Source organism: Gopherus evgoodei, chromosome 1 (genome assembly GCF_007399415.2).
Source record: "Gopherus evgoodei ecotype Sinaloan lineage chromosome 1, rGopEvg1_v1.p, whole genome shotgun sequence".
Classification (NCBI taxonomy): Eukaryota; Metazoa; Chordata; order Testudines; family Testudinidae; genus Gopherus; species Gopherus evgoodei.
In genome coordinates, this window is record NC_044322.1 from 254,362,213 (window position 1) to 254,389,631 (window position 27,419).

At 41.2% G+C, this 27,419-nt stretch overlaps 1 protein-coding gene across 1 annotated transcript in view; it reads right to left on the minus strand.

Annotated features, from left to right (window-relative positions):
* The window catches only part of TMTC1 (transmembrane O-mannosyltransferase targeting cadherins 1), a 227,375-nt gene that overhangs the window by 83,348 nt on the left and 116,608 nt on the right, over positions 1-27,419 (minus strand). The window contains 1 exon segment of the mRNA XM_030543349.1: positions 13,454-13,575. Coding sequence (XP_030399209.1) covers positions 13,454-13,575 — 122 coding nt within the window.

Consider the following 27,419-nt stretch of genomic DNA (forward strand, 5'->3'; position numbering starts at 1 on the left):
TTGTGGTCTCTTGCCGTACAAAAGTGATATTTTAGGAATATCCTGAATTATAATGAAGTCAGGGCTACACTTTAGGCAACCATTGTGCACCATTAATGTGTATTTTGGAAGAATTCACTCAGAGGGTTGTGGGATGAATGATTTTCTTCTATAATTTCTGCAATTTGTTAACAGCATTTCCCTTGTGAGCAAGTGCATTGCAGTGAGGCACAAACAAGAGAGGAATGAGATGACAGGAAAGCCACATTTCCCAGGGTGTAACAGACAAATTGCAGGGTTTAAATAAGAACCAGAGTGCAGATATGTAATATCTGCAGCCTACTTATTCAGTGTTCAGTAATTATATCTAGTAACTCACAGTCTTTTCTTTAACCATTGTGTCTAATTTCAGAAGCCGGAGCTACTTATTACTGAAAACATTTAAAAGACTTTCCCCCTATGTGTGGCATCACACTGCACCAGTTTACATCAAACATTAGGAGTGGTTTTGCTGCACTGGTTTCTTGATTACACTGCTTCCTTGGAGACAGGGTAGTTATTGCCCCACCCCAACGCTAGAGCTTCATTACATTCTGTTATAGTAAGCTGCACATTTGTGAGTACCCTGTACGAGTTACCTCCTTTGTAAAGCACATTGAGATATACTGATCTAAAGAGCTAGATATTTAGTTTCGGCACATTGATCAAAGGTGGTTTCGTTAATATTAGAACTATTTGGGACACAAAATAAAAAAATGTGGGGCAGGGGTAGGCAAGTCCCATCTTTCTGGACAATCTAGGAGAAGTATTGATATGCTTTTAACCAGTGGAGGCTGGGTTGTAAACCGAGTGGAAGAAACTATCTGTGAAAGATGATCACCCCACCCCAAAAAATTTTTTTGAAAGAATTTTCAGGATCTTAAAATCATTGTTTCTTTTCCTGTGGATTCTAATCTAGATTACATAGGTGTAAATCTGGAGTAACTCCATTGAGTTTCGATGGAGTTACTCTGGATGAAAACCAGTGGAACTGAGATAAGAATTTTGATCCATACATATTATTTAGGAAAAGTTCCATCTGAAAACAGTATGTCAGGACATGTGAACGCTACTATATCAGTATAGTGTCTATAAGCCAGGGGTTCTCAAACTGGGGGTTGGAACCCCTCAGGGGGTCGCGAGGCTATTACATGGGGAGTCACGAGCTGTCAACCTCCACCCCAAACCCCACTTGCCTCCAGCACTTATAATGGTGTTAAATATATTTAAAAGTGTGTTTAATTTATCAGGGGGGTCGCACTCAGAAGCTTGTTGTGTGAAAGGGGTTGCCAGTAAAAAAGTTTGAGACCTATTGCTATAAGCAGAACAAAGGGATTATTTTAAAAACATATTGAGAACAGAAACTGCAGTTAACAGGGACATTTCACCCAGGAGGATTTTTCTATGGCTACTAACCTTGCTGATTTTCAGCACTTCGTTTAGATGACTCCATTTTGTTCTATTAAACCTTGCTATTCCAAGTTAAGTTTAACCACTTTGCGCATCACATCAAGTAACTACACATTTTTATTTTGCTACCCTTCAGAGAGTAGTGAGAATAGCATTGTGAAAGGATGGAGTCTGAGGTCTGTATTGACTGACAACATGAGCATGCACAATTCTCTGCTTTTAAAAACTTATTACAAGTTTCCAAGTCTCAGCTGCACATATTTGTTGCTAGGCAACGTATGTTTTCAGATTTCCAAGTTATTTGAGATTATTGCAGTTTTATTAGATTTTTATTAAGCACCTGTAACATACATGAAGGTGCTGTATATATACATTATATTTTATTTTAAATAAACAGGTGCACACATCAGTCCTCCAAAAAGTGCCACAAACCTGCCCAGCCTAAGTAACAAGGCCCAAAATCCAATAAAGCACTTTAGTGCAGGGGTCGGCAACCTTTCAGAAGTGGTGTGCCGAGTCTTCATTTATTCACTTTAATTTAAGGTTTCACGTGCCGGTCATACATTTTAATGTTTTTTAGAAGGTCTCTCTCTATATGATATAACTAAACTAATGTTCTATTGTAAAATAAACAAGGTTTTCAAAATGTTTAAGAAGCTTCATTTAAAATTAAATTAAAATGTTGATCTTATGCTGGTGGCCCGCTCAGCCTGCTGCTGATCTGTTCACCTAGGCCGGCAGTGGGCTGAGTGGGGCCTGCGGCCGGGACCCCGGCTAGCAGGGGTCCAGCAGCCAGAACCCCAGTCCTGGCCAGGTGGTGTGGTCCAGCTCTGGCTCTGGCGGCGCGGCACAGCACGGCCCCGGCTCCAGCCGGGCACCCCAGCCTCAGCTTCTGCTGGGCAGTGCGGCTCAGTCCCAGCTCCAGCTCTGGCGGTGCAGCCCGGCTCCAGCCCTGGCGGTGCGGCCCACCTCTAGCCCCAGCCGCAGCTTGGCCCACCTCTGGCCCCAGCTTCGGTCCCGGCCGGGCAGCATGCCCTGGCCCCGGCGGCATGGACCGGCTCTGGTCCTAGCAGCATGGCCCAGCTCTGGTCCAGCTCCGGCCCTGATTTAGGCTGGCCGGGCGGCGTGGCTCCGGCCCGGCACCCCCAACTGAGCAGCCCCAGCCGGGCGGCTCTGGCCCAGTCCAGCACCTCCAGCCCAGCCTCCAGCGTGGTATGGGAGGAGGGGGTAGGAAGGGGGTGTTGGAAGAGGGCAGGGGAGTTCGGGGGTAGGTGGATAGGGGTTAGGGCAGATAGGAGTTGGGTGGTCAGAGGGCAGGGAACAGGATTGAATGGGGGCAGGGGTCCCAGGGGGGCCATCAGGCATGAGAGGAGGGATTGGATGGGGCGGCAGGGGGCAGTCAGGGGACAGGGAAGGGAGGTGGATGGGGGAGTCCCGGGGGCTGTGGTGTCAAGGAACGTGGAAGGTTGGATGGGGCAGGAGTCCGGGGGGTGGGGGAGGGAGCCACGACCCCCTTGTGGGGTGAGGAAGAGGGAACTGGTTGTTAATTTTTTGGCAGCTCACCACTGGGTACAGGGCTCAGGACAGGGGTCTGGGGTGTGTGCAGGGCACAGGGCTCAGGGCCTGGGGTATGCGGGGGGCTGCAGGGCTCAGGGCAGAGGGCTGGGTGTGTGTGTGTGGGGGGGGTCAGGACAGGGGGCTGGAGGGGATATGCCCCTATTCCACCCACCCCGCTTCCCCAAGGCCCTGCCTCCACTTCTCCTCTGCCTCCGCCGGGAGCAGCATCTTTGGCAAGTGTGCCATAGGTTGCCGACCCGTGCTTTAGTGTGTGCTTAACCTAAAGCCTTTGGGATGCTTACACTGCAAAGAAAAAACGGTGACAAAAAAAATGACAGGCTGCAGTGCTAAAAACAGCCGTGCAGATGTTCCTGCTCTAGATGGGCTTTCAAATCCAGCGAAGAAGGAGGGTTATGGAGCACTGCTAATTTTAGACTTCACCCTGCAAACCTGAGTCAATTGACCCGGGCTCTGAGAGTCAGTGCTGCAGGTTTGTCTTTACAATGTAGATGTACCTGTGGAGTGGTGCCACTGAGATCAAGGAAATCAATCAAAGACTTAAAGTGCTTTGCTGGATCAGGGCCTAACAGACTTGAGCATGGACATCAAACCTACATTTGAGCCATGGTCCATCAACCCCACCCTTGAAAAAACCTCTCTGCTATTCCAAGTACAACACAGACAAACTCCTCTTCTAGTTCCAGAGTCTGAGCTGACATTCTATGTAACACACAGTGACAGGAAGAATCAAAATGATTTAAAACACTCTGTTCACAGGCACAGCAGCTGTGTGGGAGGGGTGGTAGGGTGACCAGATGTCTCGATTTTCTAGGGACAGTCCCGATTTGGGGGTCTTTTTCTTATATAGGCTCCTATTACCCCCCACCCCCATCTCAATTTTTCACATTTGCTGTCTGGTCACCCTGGGGTGGTGGGGGGGAAGCTTAAAGTCACTTCATCCCTATTGACATAAACGGCTGTACTATCACTTTTCTAATGGGAAGCAAATGATTGTAGAAAGAGGGCTTGGCATATCTTTTGAACTACTTCTCCTTCAACATGTACTAATTCAGACACAGGAGGTGGAAGGACTGGGAAACAGAAGCACACCAAGGCCTGGTCTACACTAGGATTTTATATCTGTACAGTTTAAAATCCATACCCTTAGAAGGCACAGCTATACTGATCTAACCCCCAATGCAGACACCACTAGGTGAATGGAGGCATTCTTCCGTCAACCTGGCTACCACCTCTCAGGAAGGCGGATTACCTACACCGACAGGAGAACCCCTCTCATCGGCATAGGTACTGTCTACAGTGAAGTGCTACAGTGATGCAGCTGTCACATTTTAAGTGTAGACAAGCCCCAAGAATGGATTCACTCTGCTAGAGAGGTTTTGAAAACATTTGATTGGGAGCATGTCTGTACTACAGGGGCTACAGCAGCATGCTGTAACTCCAAAGTGTAGACACATCCTGTGGTGATGGGAAGGGTTTTTCCACCACTGTAGGAACTCCCTGAGCAAAGGTCACTAGGTTGACAGAAGCATTCTTCCATCAACTTAGCTGCGTCTACACTGGGGTTAGTATGGCACAGTTTTGGCACTTGGGGGTCTGAATTATCAACACCCTTGAGCAACGTAGTTATATCAATCTACATTTTTAGTGTAGACCAAGCCTGGGTTACTGAATTGTCATGAGCAGAAGAGTGGGCTGGAAAAACCAGAGATCCATTTTGTGAAAAAAAAAAAAAAGGTTTTAAAACTTGTTTTCATTTTACATCAGACCAAAACTTGACTTTTTGAATTTTTTCCACAAACAATGTGTGAGAAAGAGACCCGGCCCAGAAGAGCCAATAGCCTGGTAGTTAGGGCACTCACTTGGGACGTAGGACAGCGAGGTTCAAGTCCCTGCTCTGAATCAGGGAGAATAGGGACTTGAACATGGGTCTCCTATATCCCAGCTTGTCCTAACCACTTGGCACACATGCATGTGTGTATCACTCTCCCTAATGTTGATCAAAAATCCCATCTTGGATATAAGAAACCTTTCTGACTGATTCAAAGCCAATATGTTTTCACAAAGAGTTTTTCCTTTGAAGTCAACAGAAGCAGTCCCTGAGTAAGAACTGCAGGGAATAGTACAAAGAGAATCCCAAACTCTAGCAGGAAAGACCTAATCTGAAAAGAGACCTTCTGAGCAGGTGACTGATGACATAACTGGTCTTTATTTCCCAATGAAAAGCTGGTTTCTTATTTCAGGCTACATTAAGGGACCCCCAAAGGCACTGGGTCAGGTTTATGAGCTAAGCCAGTTTACATTAGCTAAGCATCTGGTTCTCAATTCACAATATGAGACAACTAAATAAAATTTAATGAGCTCAAAAACTCTATTTTCTTTGACAGAAAATGTGTTAACTTTGAAAGAAGTGATTCAGCTAATCATTCAATGTTGGTTAACATTTGGGTCCATTTTCCTTCTATCCCTGCTGTCAACATAAAAATAACGTACTGTACAGATTCACTTCATTACACGTTTTGATTCCAAGACTTCATTTTGAGCAGATTCCTATCTGAAGTGCTTCCAGATAAAATGGACTTTTGCAGGCCTTTATTACAGATATTTTGGAAAGGAAACAGTTATGTGTTTATTATTTATCATTGTAAAGAAAAAAGTCCTACAGAATTTAATAGAGATTAAATCAACAGGGTTTCATAGAAATTACTCTAAAATATTACATAATTTGGCAGGCAATTATTATTTCTATAGGGTTTTCTTTTTTATAACCACCTTGTAGAATTCTATAGTAAGGATATAATTTTACATTAAATTTTATAAGAAAGTTCAAAAAGAAACAAAATGGAGATCATTCTATATTAATTTTATATTCCTTTACAAATAAAATTCCAATTCCAATCAATTTGACTGAGGCTATGTTTACACTACAGCCTATATCACTCAAGGGTGTATATAAACCACCCCCAAAGTGAAACAAGTTACACCAACATACATGCTGGTGTGGACAGTGCTATATTGGTGAAAGAGCTTTTCCTGCTGACATATCTACCTCTCGCAGAGATGGTTTTATTATGCTGACAGGAGAGCTCTCACATATCAGCATAGAGCAGGGGTGGGCAGACTACAGCCAGTGGGCCAAGCCGGCCTGCGAGCTGCACTATGCGGCTTGGCTGTGCTCTGGCACTCCAGCCGGGGGCCGGATCACGAGGCTGGGCCCCACTCTGGACGGGCACAGGGTCAGGGGCTGCACCACGTGGCCAGGCCCTGCTACGGCCGGGGCGCTGGGGCTGCACCATGTGGCTCCTGGAAGCTGCAGCCTGGCCCTGCTTCAGCTCTTACATGCTCCAATGGGAGCTGCAGGGGCGATGCCTGCGGATGGGGCAGTGTGCAGAGCCACCTGGCCATACCTCAGCATAGGAGCTGGAGAAGGGACATGCGACTGCTTCTGGGAGCCATTTGAGGTAAGCACCGCTTGGAGCCTGCATCCCCTGAGCCTCTCGCCACACCCCAACCCCCTACCCCAGTGCTGATCCCCCTCCCGTCCTCCAAACCCCTCGATCCCCTCTTGTACTCTAAACCTCTCATCCCCAGCTCCACCCCAGAACCTACACCCCCAGCCAGAACCTGCACCCCTTTCTGCACCCTAAACACCTGCCCCAGCCCTTATCCCCCTCCCGTCCTCCGAACCCCTCAGTCCCAGCCCAGAGCACCCTCCTACACCACAAACTCCTCTTCCCCAGCCACACCCCAAGCCCAATTTTGTGAGAATTCATGGCGCACCATACAATTTCTATTCCCCGCTGTGGCCCTCGGGCCAAAAGGTTTGCCCACCCCTGGCATAGAGTGTCTTCACCAGAAGCACTGTAGCAGCACAGATGCATTGGTGCAGCTGCGACGCTGCAGCACTATACGTGTAGACAAGCTCTGAGTGGATTATTTCTATTAAATTACACTTTTTAAAAAAATTTCTGATTTTTTTTCCACTTCAGATAAGATTTCCATACATAATTTGGACCTCCAGATTATTTTATTTAAAAAACATCTTTGATCACATTAAATGTTTTTTTTAAGATTTGTTTCTTTAACGTAATTTAGCACAATAACAATAAAATAAAGCTTTTTAGCTTTCCCATTAAAGTTAACATGCAAGTGGTAGTAATCATAGTAAGTTCAGCCTTTCCCTGAAACCATCTGTGTGCGGCCGAAGTGCAATGTGTTTTTCAAAGGCATGTTTCATATTCAGTTAAAGCAGCTAAGACTGCAGTCTAGACCAAAAGCACCATGAGCTAATCTTTTTCATCTTTGCAAAATTACTTGGCTCTTATTCCTATATATTTATCGGCTTTCACCAAAATATTTGGCACTAGCATCTCATCATTTCTTGCTTGTGTTATTTTGATTTCTCTTCAGAGTGTTTAATAGTAATGGCAAACCCCCAAAAGTTAGGAGTCCAGGTTTGGATACACATCTGAAAGGTTGAATGCTTACAATATTTAGCATTTTAGAGCACCTTATTCACCCAAAGCACTATGAAGACGTGAAGTAATTAATACAACACCCTTATGAGGTGGATGGGTAAGTATTATCGACGTCTGACAGATGGGGAAAATGAGAAAGAAAGCTGGAGTGACTTCCCCACAGCTACATACAGAGTCACTGGAGGAGTCTGGATTAGAATTCAGGACCACCAAAAGCCCAACCCTGTGCTTATTCCTTCAGATCACAGCCTCCGCTGAAATCCTGGAGCCGTTAGCATTGCTCCATTAAAGTCAATGGAGATACACCAATTGAGACTGAGGATCTGGCCCATTTTCAGATTAGCTGCTGTCAGGGACACCTGTGCAATGCTACTGCATAGAGAGGTGTATCTGACTGGCCCTTGTAATCATGTTGATAGATGAATCACAAGGAATAGAATCCAGATCACTCCCTCTTAACTTAATCAGCTCTGTACAGCTAACAGGAGCATAAAAGCACTAAAAATGTTTTTTGTAGTAAGTAAATTAAACAGATACAGTTGGGAATACACACACACAGACTCTGGTCAGGCCTTCACTACCACGGTAAACTGATTTAAGCTATGCTACTCCAGTTACATGAACAACATAGCTGAAGTCGACATAGCTAGATCCACTTACTGCGGTGTCAACGCTGCACTGTGTTGATGGGAGATGCTCTCCTGCCGACTTACCTTACGCATCTCAGGGAGATGGAGTACAGAAATCAATGGGCGAGCGCTCTCCATGTCTTCACTAGACCACCACATTGATTGCAGCAGCACTGATTTAGCTCTGCAGTGAAGACGTGCCCTCTGACTCAGCAAAGCACACAGCCATTTGCTTCACTGTAGGCACTGAAATGCTTAACAGCTTTGCTGAATGAATTGGGTGAAACTCTGGCCACATTGAAGTTAATGTGAATTTTGCCACTGATTTCATTGGGGCCAGGATTTGACTCTAATTTGGGGGGAAAAGGGATCTTCTATTAGCAGAAGTTATATCAACACCCACAGTATCTGATCTAATATTAAAGGAATGTGAGACAGGTAAGTAGGAATTCAGATCCTCGAGCTTGATTAACATATAGGTTTAAAAAAAGTGAAAAAGGGTGCCAGGGGGAGTGAAAATGCATAACATTACATCCAGTGAAAAATGAATAAAGGATGAGAATAATGCCAAAGGCAGGCATATAATAAAACCCTATCTTCACATTATTACTCTGTGGGGGAAGGTAAGTTCTCTTCAGAATTATTCAGGGTCACAATCTCATGAAAATTGCACAAACTTCATTACCATAATATAGATCAGTTTCTAGTATTTAATTAGTATATTGCAAATGTTAATGGATGGGGTTATACTAAGCGAAGTGGACACATTAGCAAGGATAGGCAGCAATTTGCTTTTTGTTGTTTAAAGTATAGCATGTCAAAACAAAAGCTTCATGGGGCACTTGGTTTTGTAAGAATTTTTAAGAAGAAGCTGATACAAAGAGACTGATCCTTTTGAGAAACCTAGACCATTTTGTCTAGCTACTGACTTTCTTACTGATTCCTATTTAGAAATCTAGTAAGGTGGCAGAGACATTTACAAGTATTGATCTTACAATGTACCATGGTGTACTTCTGATTCACTAAACAACCATGGCTAAAAGCAATGCACAGGCTCTGGCAGAATCATGCAATCTGCAAGGCAGAGTGTGCTGCTCTTTAACAGACAGCATCGTATTGATTCACCACTGCAGGGATAAGGTGGTACAGTTTACTCCCTGTTGGGCCTAAGGTGATAGTTGCAATGGATGGAGGGACGCATAGAAGGATGCATAGTCAGATGGCAGTAATTCTGCCACTGTGCTGCCGGGGTTCAACCACTGGAGAGCAGCTTTTATTTTCATCTTGGGCTCCCTAGGACCCCAACATATAGGACTTCACTATCAAAAGTTGCCTGGGAATGTACTGAATCAGTAATGTAATCAAAATCTGGACACAGGACACTGTTACTGTAATTGATGCATCAGGTCACAGGACCTCCCCCTTTGATGTAAAAGGTCAGTTTCCTGGCCTATCATCTGCATTCCTCCTGACTGGCTATATGGTTTACTTCTAACAGAACTTCCATCACTTAAATTTCTGCAAATATATGTCTGAATGCAAAGCACATACACAGGGACTAGTGGTGATCTGACTGACCCTGAGTTGATCATATCACACTCTCTGCAATAAATATGTGCAACTTTCAACACTTTCATTTAATTTCATCTTTGTTGCAAAAAAAATGGTTGCAAACTCCATGGACTGTTAAAGTGGGAAGGTTCTCGTGACCGGTAAAAACAAGCAGTGACATAACTATCTGAGCCAGGAAGAATAACTGATTGCTTCTGGAGTTTAAACATTGTAATATTTAACACACAGGCACTCGATCCAGAAACTATGCACGCACTTAGCAGGCTCAAGTGGTTGGCTATTTTTAGCAGGGCGGTTCTCTAAAAATCTTGAAGCAAATTAGAAAACAAATGCATAGTAAATTAACAAACAAACAAACAAACCAACAGCCAGGAGCCACTGAAATAGGAGTTGTGCAAAAAGTTGAGCAAACCAGAGGAATAGCTCCTACAATAAGGGTCCAGTCCTGAGAAGTCCAGAGAACCCCCAACTCCCATTACAGTAAATGGGAGGTCAGAGTGTTTAGCACTGCATCAGAGGTGTTCACTGTCACACTATGTGTGTCCAATTGTTCCCCTGAAAAGCAATTGCAGTCAGGAGCTAAAGATCCAGGTTATGTTCAGTTACGTTCTTCATGACTAGGAATAATAAGATTAACTGTTCTTTTCATTTTAAATGCAATTGTGATGTTTTGCACTAAGTGGACCAGGTTTTCAGAGTGGCCAACATTTGCAGTGAGAGCCAGATTTCCAAAAGAGGTCACAGCATTCAGTGTCCTGAATCTTCTGAGAATCTGGTCACTTATTTTGGACCCTAAATGGGAGCGAGCTTTTTTGAAAATCTGTCCTATGAATTCTATCCTGCCCCAATCTCCACTTATGTTTACAGCTGGTTGGGAAACTATTATCCTGTGAAAATTTTTAACAAAATTTTTAAAAATTTTTTTGATTTTTTTCAGGCTTTTGAAGATGTACACAAAGTCCTGCAAAGCAGGGTCAAACTCTACAACTAGTGCATGATCAAAAGGTTGTACAATTCCCTATTTTCCTAAGACAAATTAAATTAATGTGAGGGTAAGAATCCTCCAACATTTCCTTTTTGTTTACAAACCTTTTACTTAAATCCTCAGGTCTTTATTCACTACACTTGAAATTTTGCCCTTGTAAGGACTGAATAAATTGGAGTAAGGAGTTCAGGATGTGATCCGCAGATTGCAATGTGCACAACTGTGACACGCACACAAATATTTATAAAAGGCTTTCATTTCAAAAGGGGGTGGAAGAGCACCTTTAAATATAATCAAGACTAATACTGTCATCAATGTGTTTTCCACACATTGAGTCAGCTTTCTCACCTCAAAAAAAATCTTTCAAATGGGGTAAAATATTCCAATTTAGTAACTGATGTTAGAGCAAAAATAGAACAAAAATCAAGAAAACTATATTGCATTTGGCAAAATGCAGGCAATGAAACAGTTGCTAAAGAATGTTCCAAATAAAGAACACTGCCCCTCTTTCTCTTATATCCTCAATATTATGTGCCATGTTCCTCAGGGGGCTGGGGATGGGGGGGAATAAAGAGATGGGGGGGAATAAAGAGAAGAAACTATGGTTTCACAATAGTTATGAATGCTCATGGAAGGCTAACACTCCCCCATCAATCTGTTTTATAGAGAGAGACAGAAAGAGTGCTCATTGGTATTCAATAACTTTGCAAGCAGTAAATTTAGTTCTCAACACTCTTGTGTATATAATTTTTGAGCATCCCTCCTTCTCCTACAAGGAACCTGGTGACAGAGTGAGAACTGTCCACAGTCTTCCTTTGACATGTGAATTAATGGCCATGTTAGTTTTTCATTTTAAATTTCAGTTCAGTGGCCTGCCACCTTGGGGTGAAAAAAGGTAGTGAATAAGGAAATGAATGGTCTAGTGGTCTGAAAACAAAACAGGACCCAGGGACTCTGACACATACTCACTCTTAGCGTTTAGCATTTAACCTCTCCATCTCAGTATCTCCTCCTAAAAAAAGGAGTCACTTTAATTACCTACTTCACAGGTTGTATGTTTGCAAAGCCCATAGAAGGATGAAAAACATCATATAAGCAGTGTTCCTGTGCACATATTAAATATGTTAATATTCCTTCCATAAAGACCGCCTGGAGCATTGCCCATTTTCCTCCTTCATTACCACCAACTTCAAAAGGCACATCATAATATCAGTAATCTTATTCGGAAAAGAGCTAGATGCTGGTGTCTGCAGCACTCCAAGCCCTTACTCTTTCCACAGCCAGAAAAGTGAGAGAACAGCACAGCAGTGTGTTAGAAGCTGGGCTGGCTGCTTCTCAATATCTATTTGAAACAGCTTTGATGTGTTTCTCCATTTAAAATGACAGACAGTAATGAGAATCACGAGCTGTGGTGATGATTCCCAGAATAACTCAGAGGGCCAAATCTACTCACTTTACTCACGCGAACAGTCTCACAGAACTCAAAGGGGTTACTTCTGTGAATAAGGTAAGCAGGATTTGGCCCATAAAACAAACTGATATAATAGGAGAAAGGAATACATCTCAGCTATGTAAAACTATAGACTCTGGTCCCAGTCTAGCGAAGACCAGAGAGTAGGCCTATTGAAGTCCATGGGACTACTTAGAGGCATAACATTAAGTAAAAACATAAGCCTTTGCAGGATCAGGACTACAGAGAACATTTTTCTAGGTTTTCTAGTTTTGTTTGCTTTTTCAGCCATCTAATTTTAAAAAGCAGGGGGAATAGAGCAGTTATTTCAGACAGCATCAAGCAATTTGCGGTGAAGCTTAGGGCCATCAGCTCTAAGTTCAGTCACCATGAAAGATAATGGGAACTGAGTATGCACCTTATGGCAAAACTCAGTTCTTAGAATGGAAACATGCTACAATGCTATGAAATGTAATGATATTTATGGGTGGATCAAGCAGGCAATCACCAGTTGCATCTTGGGTGGTTGGCCTTTCCTACTGCTTCAGCCTTAGATCTGGATATGATGGAGATACAAGGAGCAGTTCAAAACTATGCTGCTTGCAAGAGCAGCAAGAAACACCAGAACCCCCTAGCAGCTAGTCAGTCCAGAATGTAAATGGGATCTAGGTGGAAACTAAGGTGAACTCAAATTTAGAGTTACCATTGAGGAAGGTGTGGGAGTCTTTCCCCACCCCCATCAACTAGACTATAAACTCTTTCATAGGCCTTGATCCTGCAAGGACAATGGGACTGCGTGGGTGAAACAGTCCACTTGCAGAATCAGAGACTTGTCAACTTTTTAGGAGATGGACCTTGTCTTCCTTTGTGATTGTACTGAATCTAGCACAATGGGCCCACCCCTTGGCTATTAATAACAGATAAACTGTAATAATAATGGTTAACCCTATAAATACTGTGCTTAAATTAGAGAACATGGACAATTTATGTTGACAATATTGCTTAGGGAAGCAGGAAGATTCGTACAAACACAAAAGGACAATGTACAAGAAACAACACGCTGCTTCCCTTTATACAGATACTTTCAACTACATTCAAAAAAATTCGTAACAATGGAATGGAACTAGCTTTGATTCTGCCAAGTAACCTGACTTGACAGGCTACACATTTTTTGATGTTGCGGCTCAAAAATTCAAAGGCATATTGTGATTGGATGAAAAATAAATAAAATATAATGTCTGAATCACAATAATAGGCAAAAAATAAAAAATCTTACCTGCTTTTACAAAACGGGTGAGAGGGTCTCATTATAAAGGAATTCAATTGCAGTAATTACCTTGGCATGTAAAGGACTCGCTCTGCCACCACAAACCCCACCCTGAAGAAGAGGTTGCTGGCTGGGATAAATGGGAAAACCAGGAACAACAAGCCAACTAAAACTTCTCTATGTTCCAGTTTCTGCAACAACACAATAGTGAATCGCATGTGAATGAAAAAGAAATCCAACTTCCAATCAACATTAAGTTGCTCCTCTTCCATTTTCAGATTTTTATTAATGAAATAAATTAATCAGATTAAAGACTGATCAATATACTGCATTGAAAACAGGAATTATTCCACACTGCAGTTCCTCTGCATTTACATTTTGTTTGTTTTTTGTACATCTGACATACCCATAACACGTTTATTGTTGGAATTACACAACATCAGATACAACACAGTGTGTCTTACTCTTGGCAACTTTTTTTTACTGTACATAGATACTTAAGATTGTAACTATCTGCAACTGAAGTATTATATAAAAAAATAGTTTGGATGTACAAACAGACACACATCTGTGTTCAGTCTCAAGTCTTTACAATTAAGAAGCAGTAGCTAAAACTGTGATGTTCTATATGAAGAAAATTAACTAAAAACTGCATATTAATATAGCCTTTTTATCCCTTTGTAAAAAATATCTAAAATTTAAATTATATTTTATCACACAAGATACTTATGTCCAATACACTGTTCAACATTTGAGGCATTCTGTATATTAATATTAATGTCTTTGGTCCATATTGCTGTTTATAACGTTTGCTTGCTATGAGAGGAGAAATGAAATTGTCACACGTGGTTTTGTCAAAACTATTGTGATTTGCACAGCTGCTCCAAATATTGCCAGACTGCAGAGGCCTCAGTCCTGATTTGGAGAGACCACAGCCTTTAGAGATGAAAGCTAATTCCACTTCTCTACTAGCTCCAGTCCAACTGGATGAATCAATTTGTAATGTCTGTTGTTGCTCACTACAAATTAAGGTAATCAAACTCACTATTTAAAACCTGAGAATTTAGGTTTCTTTAGATGAAAGAACAGCATTTAGTTTGTTAAATCACCCAGCCTAGACATTTGTGCTTTCTTATGCAGGCCAATAATACCCTAGTTTAATCAGCTGTTGTTGTATCATGCCTAAATGATGGGGAATTCATTTTGAGAGGTCTAGCTTTGTAACATTTAAAGGCAGATGCAAATTGACTCACTTAATCTTTTCATCTTTTCTAATCATTTTGGTCTATTTCTCAGTGCTGGAGAGCCTATTTGCCTTACAAAGCTTTACATGAAGGGATCTAAAAATGGAAATATCAAACAAGACATAGGTAGCAGCATGCAGCCCATCAAAAGACATAAGGCCAAACTCTGCTCTCACTTACACCAGTGCAATCTGCTTTGGCACTGCACTGGTGTAACAGACATTGGCCCACAGCATAACAGTAATTGCTAGATTTCATCACATATGCATTATGTTTATTGAGTGTATAACACTTGCAGTGCTATAAATAAATTGACTGCAACCGTTCCTTATGTTAAGTGCCTAAGCTCCCATATACAGCAATACTAGCAAGTTGAAGTAAACACCGTGCCAAGCACAATACTGATTATACTTCCCACAAACTGTACCTTTTACTAAAAATTAAGATTCATGAAATTTGCAGTTGCCACACTTCGCAAAACTGGTGAGAAATCTCTGAAGAAAGAACCCCCACAGGACTAGCATGCATTGTGCAATGCAGGAGGGAAGAAATAAACACTGTCTAAAAAAGTAACCAAGAGGAAGATGAGAAGTCTCAATTATAGACTTTTCCTTGCCACAGATGCAAGAGAAAGCAGTACAATATCACTACTTTTTAAAAAAAATAATCACTTTTTTGGTAAAATTTTTCATATTAGAAAAAAGTCCATTTATCAACAATAAAACTTTTTGACTGAAAAATGCCAACCAGCAGCAGTTGCCACAAGCATTGTTGTACAATCACAAATGGGAAGGGAAGTGGTCTGTGCAGTTGTCCACAGAATGGAAGGTGGTCCATGAGAACCTCTCCATCAAGATTTTTTAAATATGAAAAACGTTCGAGAACTATTGAATTAAGGTTCCCAACTTCATTGCAGAGAAGGGAAATCTTGTTATTCTCATTGAACAGATAAGACACAAAGTAAAAACTCATCTTGTCCTCTCTTTAATACACTTAAACAGACACTACCATCATCCTGCAAGAACTTTGCATAGGGCCCACAATAAAACATTATGAATTTTCTTTGCAGCCACAGCAGCAAAGTGAGATACACTGTTCACAGAGCTCAGACTGAGATCAGTCCATAAAGTTGACGAACAAAGAGATGTATTGTAAGGACACGGAACAACAAGAACAATCAAATTCCATTCAAACTACAGGAAGAAGAAAACAAATAAATCAAACGTACGTTGAACCGAAAAGAGTAAGATACATAAATCGGTTAGACTGAAGTGAGGAATCTAATCTCCTCACTCCTCTGTATAAAGTATCGCAGCACTATCCAGATGCCACGGAGCCTTGGTCATTCAATCCCTCTGGCAGGGTTCGCAAAGAGTGTCACAACAAGCATCTACCATCAAAGAGGGGCACAGCATATGTGCAAAAGACCCCAGTGACACTAGCATCAATATCGTGAAAACACCATGATGCTAATTACTTCTAAAATCAATAATATTATTTGACAGCTGACAGTGCCTTTTTTAAGGAAGTCAGCTCAGGCTGAAGAGTTCATTGAGAGGCTGGTTCCTGACGGCCTTTAGATCTGAAAGTATTAGAATCAATGTTATTTGACTCCATTCAAACTCTCTCTTTACAAGGCAAATCTAGGGTCAAAACTCTTTTAAATTCTTCTACTTACTTGTTCTACCCTAGTGTTGTAGAATAACACCCCAAAGGCAGCAATGAATCAGTCTACTTTTCTGCAGAGGAACTGAAGAACATTTTTACCTGACAGCATGGCACTAATTTAAAAAAAACAACAAAAACAAATAAGAGGGATAAGTCAGAATAGACTCGAGGTGGTCTAATGGGTTACAGCCAGGGCCGTCCTTAGGCATAGGCAACATAGGCAGCTGCGTAGGGCACCTGAAAATTTGGGGCACCACTGGGTCTTAGTGTCCACCCTCTTGTTTTCCTATCCCTGTTTTGACCCTTCCTGCAGGCTCCCACAGATGGCTGCTCTAGCCTGGTGAGTCTTCCTTGGGAGGGAATCTAGTAGTTAAAAGTGAAAAAACCTCCAGCCTGCCAGACCTATTAGCACAACATTGAAACTGTTAAAGAGACATTCAAGGGGTAATAAAGCCATTTAACAGGCATTTGCCAAGCCCAAGGTATATACTGACAGGTTTCAGAGGGGTAGTCCTGTTAGTCTATATCAGCAAAAACAAGGACGAGTCCTTGTGTCACCTCAAAGACTAACAAATTATTTGGGCATAAGCTTTTGTGGACTAGAACCCATTTCATCAGATGTCTACGAAAGCTTATGCCCAAATAAATTTTTATACTGTCAGTTTCTGACTTTACTGACAAAAACAGTTGTGCATTAATGTAATATTTACACAGAACATGTCGGTCTACAGGACCTTAGTTTAAAATTTGCTTTAAAAATATTTTATTAGTGAGCTGGTGAACATTATAAAATCACATTTCTAAAAAATGCTTGCATAGAGTTTTAGATGCACAATCATCTTTAGCCTTAAATGTGTGGATCTTCACACATAGTTTTTTAAATAAATCCTTCAAAAGATCTCCCTTATCTAAAATACACATTTTAATTACATAGTTAAAAAAAAAAGTGCTTCCAAGTCTTCCTGTCCTTTCTGTCCATCCCTTCACCACCTCTCCCCCCACTCCCCACTGAAGAGAGAGCTTAAATGGACTACAGTCCTTTCCTTCCAGATAGCTGGACAAAGAGTTCCCTTCTTTACTTCTGACTATCCGACAAACTAGTTTTAAAAGAACCCTCCAGCAAAATCAGTACCTTAGTAAGACAAAATCCTTGTTATACCTAAAATCTTTGGAAACATATTTTTTAAAGTTGGTGAAATTTCATAACCATGTCTCTTGTTATGGAGATCACACAAAGTAAATTACTGTTCCCTTTTTCTAAAAGCAATGAACATTGTTATGAACACACTAAATCTCTCTGATTAATTTAAAAGAATGTCTTTGTTTCAGTGAATAAAATATGTAGCAATCTGGAATGCTGGCTTAAGATTTGAGTACATTTAAAATATAAATTCAACTTAGAAATACTGATGAAGAAATGTAAACAGAGAAGAGCTGCATCATGTATTCCATTATATGTAATGTTGTATTCAGCAGGACAGCTGACTCACCCTTACTATGAATTATTGCAAATAATCTCTGACAAACTTCAGGGCATATCAAAAAACCTGTGACTGACATTTTTTATTCCCAAATTTTAGTGCTTTTAATTAGGTACTTTCTTCATGTCCGTTCTGAATGAGGAAGAGTGCATGGAAGTCTCTGCGGGGAACTGTGACTCTCCGCCACCATGAGGCAGGCTGGGCATCTCATTATCCTTTGCTGTCAAGTCCTTCCTCCCCCTCCCACACCAGGCTGTGAGCTTGGGCTGCCATCCGGCATAGGGGCACCAGTTTAATAATACTGCCTAGGGCCACATAAATCCTAAGGACGGCCCTGGTTACAGCATGGGGTTTTCACTTTGGGAAATTTTGGTTCAAATCCTGAATCAAGGTTTGATGTGATGGTCCTGTCTAGAATACAGATTGCCAAATATTGGAATAGTTGGTGCGGCTGCAAGTCATTTGACATGCGTTAGCTTTGTGTGGGCTAAGCACAGGACTAATTGCCTGGTGTACTCGGTCTATCTTAAAACAAACTCATTATTTAAAAGCAGAGAATTTAGGTTTCTTTAGATGACTTTAATGAGCACTAAAATTCTCTTACAGACTTAAGGAAAAATGAAAGAGGAAAGAGAAAGAGAAGGAACACAATAATAGCTAAAGAACTTGAAAGGAGCTTATGTACTATGGGCGATATTCCTGGCCCTAATGAAGTTAATTGGAAAACTCTCACTGATTTCAACAGGGCCAGAATTTCAGCCTCTCTCTCTTTTCCAAGCAGTTTATTTAGTATGCCTAACTGTTAACCTCTCTTCCTCAGGAGAGGCTGCCAGTTTCAACAACTGAAGACAGAACTGAATCAGAGGATTCAGAAACCAACACTGCAGATCTTTAGAAAGTGGGAAGAGAGGGACCTTATTTCAAGAACAGTTCTTAGAAATTGCCCCCAAAACATAATTAATTGCAAAGAACAAGGCGTTTGTTACATTTCTGAGGTGGGATACTTCAGATATTTATACCATTTATTTGGCTGACGGTTTGTTAGAACACACCGTTTTATTACTCTGTAGCATAGGCCAATTTAGGGACAAGCTGGGCTGCAAACATGGTAGAACCCCCAGCTTCACCCACATCTGTAGAGCACTATTTGAAGCTTCAGAAAAGGGGCAGCTATCTGATCCTCTATTTTTCCTGTTTTCTTAAATGCAGTCTTTGGGCTAGACATTAGCAATCACTTTGTTCTAACAAGAGCCAGCTCTTTCTGCCTGGATAAAGACATTTCATTCTTTGGAAATATAATGCTGAGGTCTTTATAGGCACTCCAAATGACTTTATTTGCATGGAAGAGACCTTTGAATTAATCTTAAAACTCCCTGGTTTGTTGACAACATGCCAGATTTATTTGAATGAAAGTAATATCATTTATCCAATGTAATTTTTTATTATTATTCATATGTCTGCCTATTATTGCTACTTGGAAGGTTTGGTCTCCTTTACTCTAATCAAAAATCAACAAAAAAGGATTTAAAAATCTGCAAAGTTTACTGTCTTATCAAAGATTCAAAAGATTTAAGTTCTTTTCGTATAAGCGAGACAAGAATTAGTCACACTATATTAAACACAATTGAAGAGAATTCTCTGACTCATTCTGAGCCCAAATATATGAAAAGAGAAATAAAGTTTATTAAATTGCTAGTCGGGCAACTTTAAAAAAAAATAAATAAAAGAGGGAGGGGCTGAAACTACTAGGTTTACTCCTGAGATTGAACTTCCAGAAGAACATACTCTGTATCCTCAGAGTCCTGAGCTATTAATTACAATACTCTTCTCAAGCAAGACTTCAGAGGAAAAAAGTAGGGTCTCTCTAAACTGAGCTTGAGCTACCTGTCCTAAGTATTGCACTTTGAAAGTCCACATCCCTTCACTGAGAAAACTCTTTAGAACCCCGTTCTGGGTGTCATGGTATAATTCCCACTCTGAACTTAGCGTCCAAAAGATGGGGTACCAGCATGAATTCCTCTAAGCTTAATTACCAGCTTAGTACTTGTAGCGCTGCCACCAACCAGGAATTCCAGTGCCTGGTACACTCTGGTCCCCCCAAAACCTTGCCCGGGACTCCCAAGACCCAGTCCCTCTGGATCTTAACACAAGGAAAGTAAACCCTTTCCCTCACTGTTGCCTCTCCCAGGCTTCCCTCCCTGGGTTACCCTGGAAGATCACTGTGATTCAACTCCTTGAATCTTAAAACAGAGAGGAAAATGCACCTTCCCCCCTCCTTCTCTCTCCCCCTGCCAGACTCACCCTGAGAGAGAAAGTAATCCTATCACAGAGAGAAATTAACCTTTCTCTCCCCCTTCCCTCCCTTTCTACCCACCAGTCCCTGGTGAATCCAGACCCCGTCTCCCGGGTCTCACACCAGAATAAAAAAAAAAAAAAATCAGGTTCTTAAACAAGAAAAGCTTTTAATTAAAGAAAGAAAAAACAGTAAAAATTATCTTTGTAAATTAAGATGGATATGTTACAGGGTGTAGAACTGATAAATGAAATTGTTTTTAATTTATTAATGTAACTTCTGTTCACCATCCACACTACACTTGCCTACACTGTAACTTCTGTTCCATATTGTAATTCAAATTCCATTTTAAAACACTCACTCATTTTGTAAAAGCTTCCTCCAACCTTCATTTTTGCAAACCCTGCTATAATCTTATTAGTTTAGTTTAGATGTGTGAATGAGGTATGTATGGATGATGGAATCAACCTCCAGCCCCAGCCTGTCCTGATGAGATAAAGTTCAAATACCAACGGCTGAAGACCTAGACAACAGCCCTAAACAAAGTAAGAAGCATCCACCCTAAAAGAAAAAGGATAACAGAACAACAGAAGGAAGATCAAAGCCAGGTTCAAGGCTGAAAGTCATGCCTGCAATTGATGGGTGATCAATCCAAACCCAGAGGCAGTGTGACACAGCAAGACCTATAGACTTTGAATCCAAACTAAAAGCCTATTAAAAAAAAAGGGTGAGATGAGAGACTCTGGGTAACATTCTGCTGCCAACATGGAAGGACATCAGTGCCTGCCCAACAGAGATCCAGCTTGTCCTTGTGCCCGGCTTTCCTGGCCAGTTAGCCGCCACAAGCTACGAACCCAAGCTACAAAATCAAGCTATGAACTTAAGCTATCTTCAGGACTCGTAACTATGCAGCAGCTGCAGACATCTGATGGATGTGTGCGTGTGTTGTGTGTATAGGTATTAGGTATAATGTGTGTGTATAAGAATTAAGATATTAGTTATTAGCCATAAATCAAATTGTTATCATAATAATGTGGTATCTTTGTCTTGCCCCCTGAAAAGATCCTGTGTAGTTTTGTCTGTACAACAAGGGTCTTTCAGCTATAGACACTGGGAGTACCCTCCCAGCCTAAGTATACAATTACAAATTAAAATCCTTTCAGCAAAATACAAATTTGAACTCCTTCCAGCCAAATACACATTTGCAAATAAAGAAAACAAACATAGCCTAACTCACCTTATCTACCTAGTACTCACTATTCTGAACTTATAAGAGCCTGTATCGGAGAAATTTGGAAAAAACCTGGTTGCACGTCTGGTCCCTCTCAGAACCCAGAGAGAACAACAACCAAATTCTAACAGCACACACAGAAACTTCCCTCCCTCAGATTTGAAAAGTATCCTGTCCCCTGATTGGTTCTCTGGTCAGGTGAGAGCTAGGCTCACTGAACTTAACCCTTTACAGGCAAAAGAGACATGAAGTACTTCTGTTCTATTAACCCTTGACTATCTGTTTATGACACTGGGCATGCATAGCTAGAGTTGGCAATAAGAGAGCGGCTGGTTAGCAACTGCAAGAGGTTTTCCTTTCTTTCTTTCTTTGAACATTTCCTGAGTTGCTTACCATGTTTGCTTATTTGGAACTCAAGATTTGCCTGTGGCTATTAAATGGATGTCTCTTTCTCCACTCCATTACAGGGACAAGACAAGAACCACTTCTCCTCCTTTTGAACTATCTCAATAGATTAAGGGATGCCTTCGTAACAAAGACCTGAATCATTCCCTGTCAGTGAGTCTCAGATGGCCCATGTTTCAAGCATTTGACTTCAGGCACAGAGAACTTAGTACCATTAGGAGGATGGATGCATATGATTGTAGCAATAAATGCTATTCATCTTCAAAGTGCTTACAATCCTAGGAGGTAAGTAAATAATCTATCTATGAGGAAAGTGAGCTACAGAGAGATTAAGTGACCACAAAAGGAATCTGTCAAAGACAGGACAAGATTACAACTCTGCAGTTTATTTTTAGCACCCATGGATGTGTTTAGACCTCTAAACCATATACAAACTCAGAAGGTAACTTGACATGTGCTTATAATACCGGTTGCTCATCACAATTCTCAACCATCTTTTAACTTCACTATTCACCAGGCCTATGCCAAGTCACTGTCGACATGACACTCCTTAACATTTCATCAGCTTGCATGTTGCAAGGGGGCAAGATTTGCAAATGTCTAACTGCACCTTCCATATGCAACAGTAAAGAAAATAGTATAATCCAGCGGAAACTGCAGGTGACATTTTCAGTGAAAATGTAGTCACTCAAGTTAAGCTTGGTGTCCTAGCCAAGTTCTAACAGCCCTACATTTACAGAAAGCAGCATAAGTTCTTTAATCTCTGGTCAGGAACTCTGTTTTACTTTCCATCCAAAGTGCACAATGCCCCTTAAATACCAGGCCTGGGTTCAGCAAGTCACTAGCAACACCTTCGTTCAATAATTAGGCTCTCTCTGACTATCTCCCTTCTAAATACTGATAAAAACATCAATATTTTATTGACAGATGTGGGCAAATCTGACAAGGAACAACAGAACCTCCATATGTATGGAGCCACACAGCGTCTTTTCACAGTCGCTATTCAGTGAACTTTAACTGCCTAGTAGTGTCTGTCCCTGTTCCTATCATTCAGTAGCATTCAGCAGCACCAAAAAACTACTTCCCTGTTCTTCAGCAGATCAAGTACACACCAAGGCTGGAACTGATCAAGCGTCATTGGCTACTTGACCAGGAAGTGACCCTCAGGAATCTTCAGCACTGATCACAACCACTGGGAACTAGTCTATTGCGATTCACTTTCTTCTTTAAGAAAGGGGAATTAATATGCCATAATGGAAAGTAGGGCTTGATTTTCAGAAGTGCTAAGTAACTACAACTGCTACTGAAGCAAATGGGAGATGTGAATGCATAGCATCTCTGAAAGTCAGGCTCTTCAATATGGAACAAAACAGTATGCAACACATCCACAATTCAATGACCCAACAAAGAGGCAGAAATTTAACTTACTGAGATTTCTTTTATTTTAATATTGTTTTTTCCCAATAGGCTATATCTATCAGTTTCCCTTCCATTTTTACACAGCCAAATGTGTTCTCTTATAGCTAACTATAAGGCACGTTCAAACTCAAGGCAATCCATCACATCTGAGTCTTCATTATTAAGTCTTCCAATGGCTCTCAGAAGCAATGGGTTCATTTATCTGTATCAACCCCTGTATCCTCTAGTTCAGTAGTCCCCAATGTGGTGCCCGTGGGTGCCATGGTGCCCGCCAGGGCATCTATCTGCACCTGCGTACTGGCAGGAGGACAAGGATCTGCCGAAATGCTGCCGAAAAGTGGCAACATCAAGAGGCATCGCCAACAAAATGCTACTGATTTTCAGTGACATTTTGGCGGCGACGCCTCTTGACGTTGCCACTTTTCAGCAGCATTTCAGTGGATGCTCGTCTGCTGGCCACAGTCCTTGGTGGCTCGTCGTCCAGCGCCCACCAGATGAAAAAGGTTGGGGACCACTGCTCTAGTTGCACATGTAATGGCCTTCTCTGAACAGGATGCAAGAGGGTGTACATCCTTTAAATAGCCTGGAGCATTCTGAAAGGAAATACAAAAGAATTTGGCTCCAGGAATTTAAAAAAAATAAATTAAAAAATAAATTTTGACCTTTATGAATTTATTTTTTAATTCAGACCCCAAGTTGCTATAGTACATGAAGAAAGAAGGAAGGTAAAACTTAGCCTAGATAGTGCTTGTTATATGTATACACGTAATCTGGTTTGGAGAACGGACACTGTTCTCAATATAGGATGGAATGGTTTATTGGAGATCCCAATAAAAATAGTGAGACAGACCTTGAAACCCTACTGTATATCGAAAACCAACTCAAAACGGGAAACATTATCCCATTAGCCTGGACATTTCCATCTGTTTTATTCATTTCATTCACTGTCTGAGGCCCTGATCCAAGGCCCACAGAAGTCAAGAGTAGTCTTTCCAGTCACTTTAAATGGGCCTTGACAGTCTACATTTTTTTCTTCAGGTTAATAAACAAAGAGGAGACCCCAAAACATAATTCTTCAGTGCAAAAAAGGATGGAAATGCCAAAACTATTTATGTGCATGAAAAAATCCTGCAGGAACTAAGGATTCTGTGCTGTGACATGCTGAGTATGCTCATATGCATGAAAATTAATTTGGGCTATATCTACCTAGAACATGTCAAGCCTGCTTTCCTTTCAACTAAAACTACAACCATGCATAAAAGAACACGGACAGAAAGTACTTTACAAGTTTGGCAGCTGCATACAGAGAAATTACAGTCATTTTCCTTCTTCTGCTTGCATTTTCTGGCTGACATACCTATAACCTCAGGAAGGGTTCTATGGTATTTTCCATCAACAGCAAGGATACTTAGCTGATCAGCCTGCAGCTTTTCCATATTCCTAGAAGTCAGCCAGCAAGACATGCAGAGTTCCTTCAAGTGCTTTTTTTCTTCCCTTTCCCTTCATTTTTAGCTAAGGCAGGGTCCTTTATGGCTTATTGCTCCCTTCCTGAAGCAAACATTAACAACAGATGAGGCATAGAAAACCTCACTGCTAAACATTAAGAACATCAGTACTGACCTTACTTGGTGTTAGGAACTCATGGGGGGCCCTCAGGAAAGTGAAAGCAGGATTTATTTTAAATGGACCTTTTATGAAATGACTGTGGTTTCCAGCTAGTCAGATATATGCAGTTGATAAATAGCCTTATTCACCTTGCAGTGTCTCTGAAACACTTGGGGACAAAAAGCATTGTTCTGGAGGTTGAGGCAGAAGAATTTTGCTAGACATACTTTCAAAGACTGTGGTGTTAGCATTAGAGGATATTTTAAAAGGTAATTGCTCTGAGAAAGATCTGCAGACAGTGATTTACTATGAGATGCCAAAGCATGGGAAACCATGCAAAAGCCTCAAACCTGTAGACTAAGATAAACAGCACAACAGAATATACTCAACAAGTACCAGTGAAAACCATAGAAAATATATATATAACAATATGAAGTTATTAAACATTTAGAGCCAGGGAATTCATAGTCTGTGAGATGACTGAGGAATCTCCCTGGCTTTTCTCCCTACCTATAAACCACCATGTAAAGAGCAATATCATGCAATTTACTGAAGAAATAAATAATTCTGTATTAAGTATCTTGCCATAACTAAGGAACATACATACAGAAATGTGAGAACCAGCTCTATTTTAAGATTAAATGTGAAGTAAAAGCTATTGCACAACTATATAATAAAATGGTTTGATAATACTACTTTGCCTTAATTGCATATAGTACTTATAATCTTATAAGCAAAGCATCAAACCCTCCTGCATCATATGTAGACATATTACATATAGCAGGCACTTCAAATACTCTAAAAGCAACACATAGACCATGAGCGATGTTTAGGTTTTAAAAACATAAATAATGCCTCCTTCTCAGCCAGGCACAAAAAAGGGGGTTTACTTTTAGCTAATATTTATAACACTTTATGCTTGTTTGCAGCAAAAACTGCCATAAGGTGTTTTGGCAATGTTGGTCATGAGTACAAAGGCCAAGGAGAATTCAGTGGTAAGGCAGAGGGAATAAAGTCAGTGACAAGGCACGTTAAATTCACTCTAAACTACCTCCAACTCTTTCAGGTATGGTATCCTCAGTTTTGTGATTCTGCTGTCCACATCCATTTTGTGAATGACACCCCTACCAGTTCTTCCCCCACACCACACAGGCCCAATCCTAAACTTTATTCAGGCTAAGCACACAAAGAGTTTTGCTTGCATAGGGAACATGGAATCTGACCCACTGTATGCTCTGCAAATTTTACAGCTAGAAGTAGAGGACAAGTTGCAATTTAATCATACTACTGACAAAGCAATGGCCTAAAAATGCAAAGGAGAGTGGCAGATCAATCATTTGAAGGGTATTCCTCTCATGCTCCCTGAATCATTGTGATACACCCAATGAAAAAGTTGTCATCCTGACAGTAAGCCAGGCATCCTTTCTCCCCACTGTCTCAGCAAGTACAGTTCCCTTTTGCATGGAAAACCAGGAACTATAAGTAGTTGCTTTTGCTACTGAACATTTCTAGCATCAGAGGGACAGTAGATGCTTTGAACTGATTTAGGTTGGCAGCCAGAATTAAAACTGGATAATTACCTTCAGTGACTCCTCTTGTAATTCACCTAGCCTCAAATCTAGAAAATATAGCAGTTCCTTTCTTTGTCACTAAGGTTGGGTTTACCGTGTTCTGTTCCTGCTCCTGTCTCTTTTCATTAAGTTTTATATAAATGTAGGGGTTAACAATAGGGTTTCTCTCTACTCTTTCCCTCCTCTTCTCGTCCCCTTCCCATACACACAGACCTCAATCAGTTTAAATACCTTTTTTAATTGATCTGGTTGTTTATGGAAAGTTCTTCCCTCTAACAGCCACACAGGACACTTCCACATTAGGGACTGGAGTCTGGGGCCAAGATTTTAATAGTGACTAGCAATTTGGGGTGTCCAGTTGAGACCACCTGAAAAAAGCCAGATTTTCAGAAAAAGTTAACCACCTCCCCTCTGAAAACTAGGTCTCATTAAGCAGTCTCACACTGGGCACCCCCCAAACATATGCACCTCAAATCACTAGTCACTACAGAAAACCTTAGCCTGCGCTTGTAGCTGAGTCCTTCTTCACTCGCAGTACAGGGGAATCCAGAAGTACTACAGAAGAAAAGCCTATTAAATCCCATCAGGCATTATTTACTACAGTCATTGGCAGTTGAGTGTAACGGGGACAGATTGTGATAGTTGAAAAATGAGCCTGCAGATATAAAGGGTACAGATGGAATGGCAAGTCTTACTCAGGTGGTGGTGCAGTTCTTTCTGTCCTTAGAGGCCTAAACAGCATGCTTTCCAGAAAGAGGAACTATGGTCAATGTGTAACAGAGTCACCAGCAGGTTACAGATGTGCAGAAAACAGGAGACCTTCTGTGAACCCATTTAATCAAGGCTACTAAACAGGTTATTAGGAAATAGAGTTTACTGATGCATTTCCTTGCTATGCAAAAAGAGTAGCAAAGTTCAAAGAGAAAGAAGCAGTGACACTCATTCTACTAAACAATTCAAAAACTGGACAGCTGCCTTTCCAATTCGTGCAGTTTTCAGGGTAAAACGCTCTCCAATGAAATATGTGGCTTTGTTCCAAGCTTGGCATATGCAAACTATGAGAAGAAACCTCAGAGCTATCAGTCTGTGCTCCTTCTGGGGTATAAATATAGAGCATT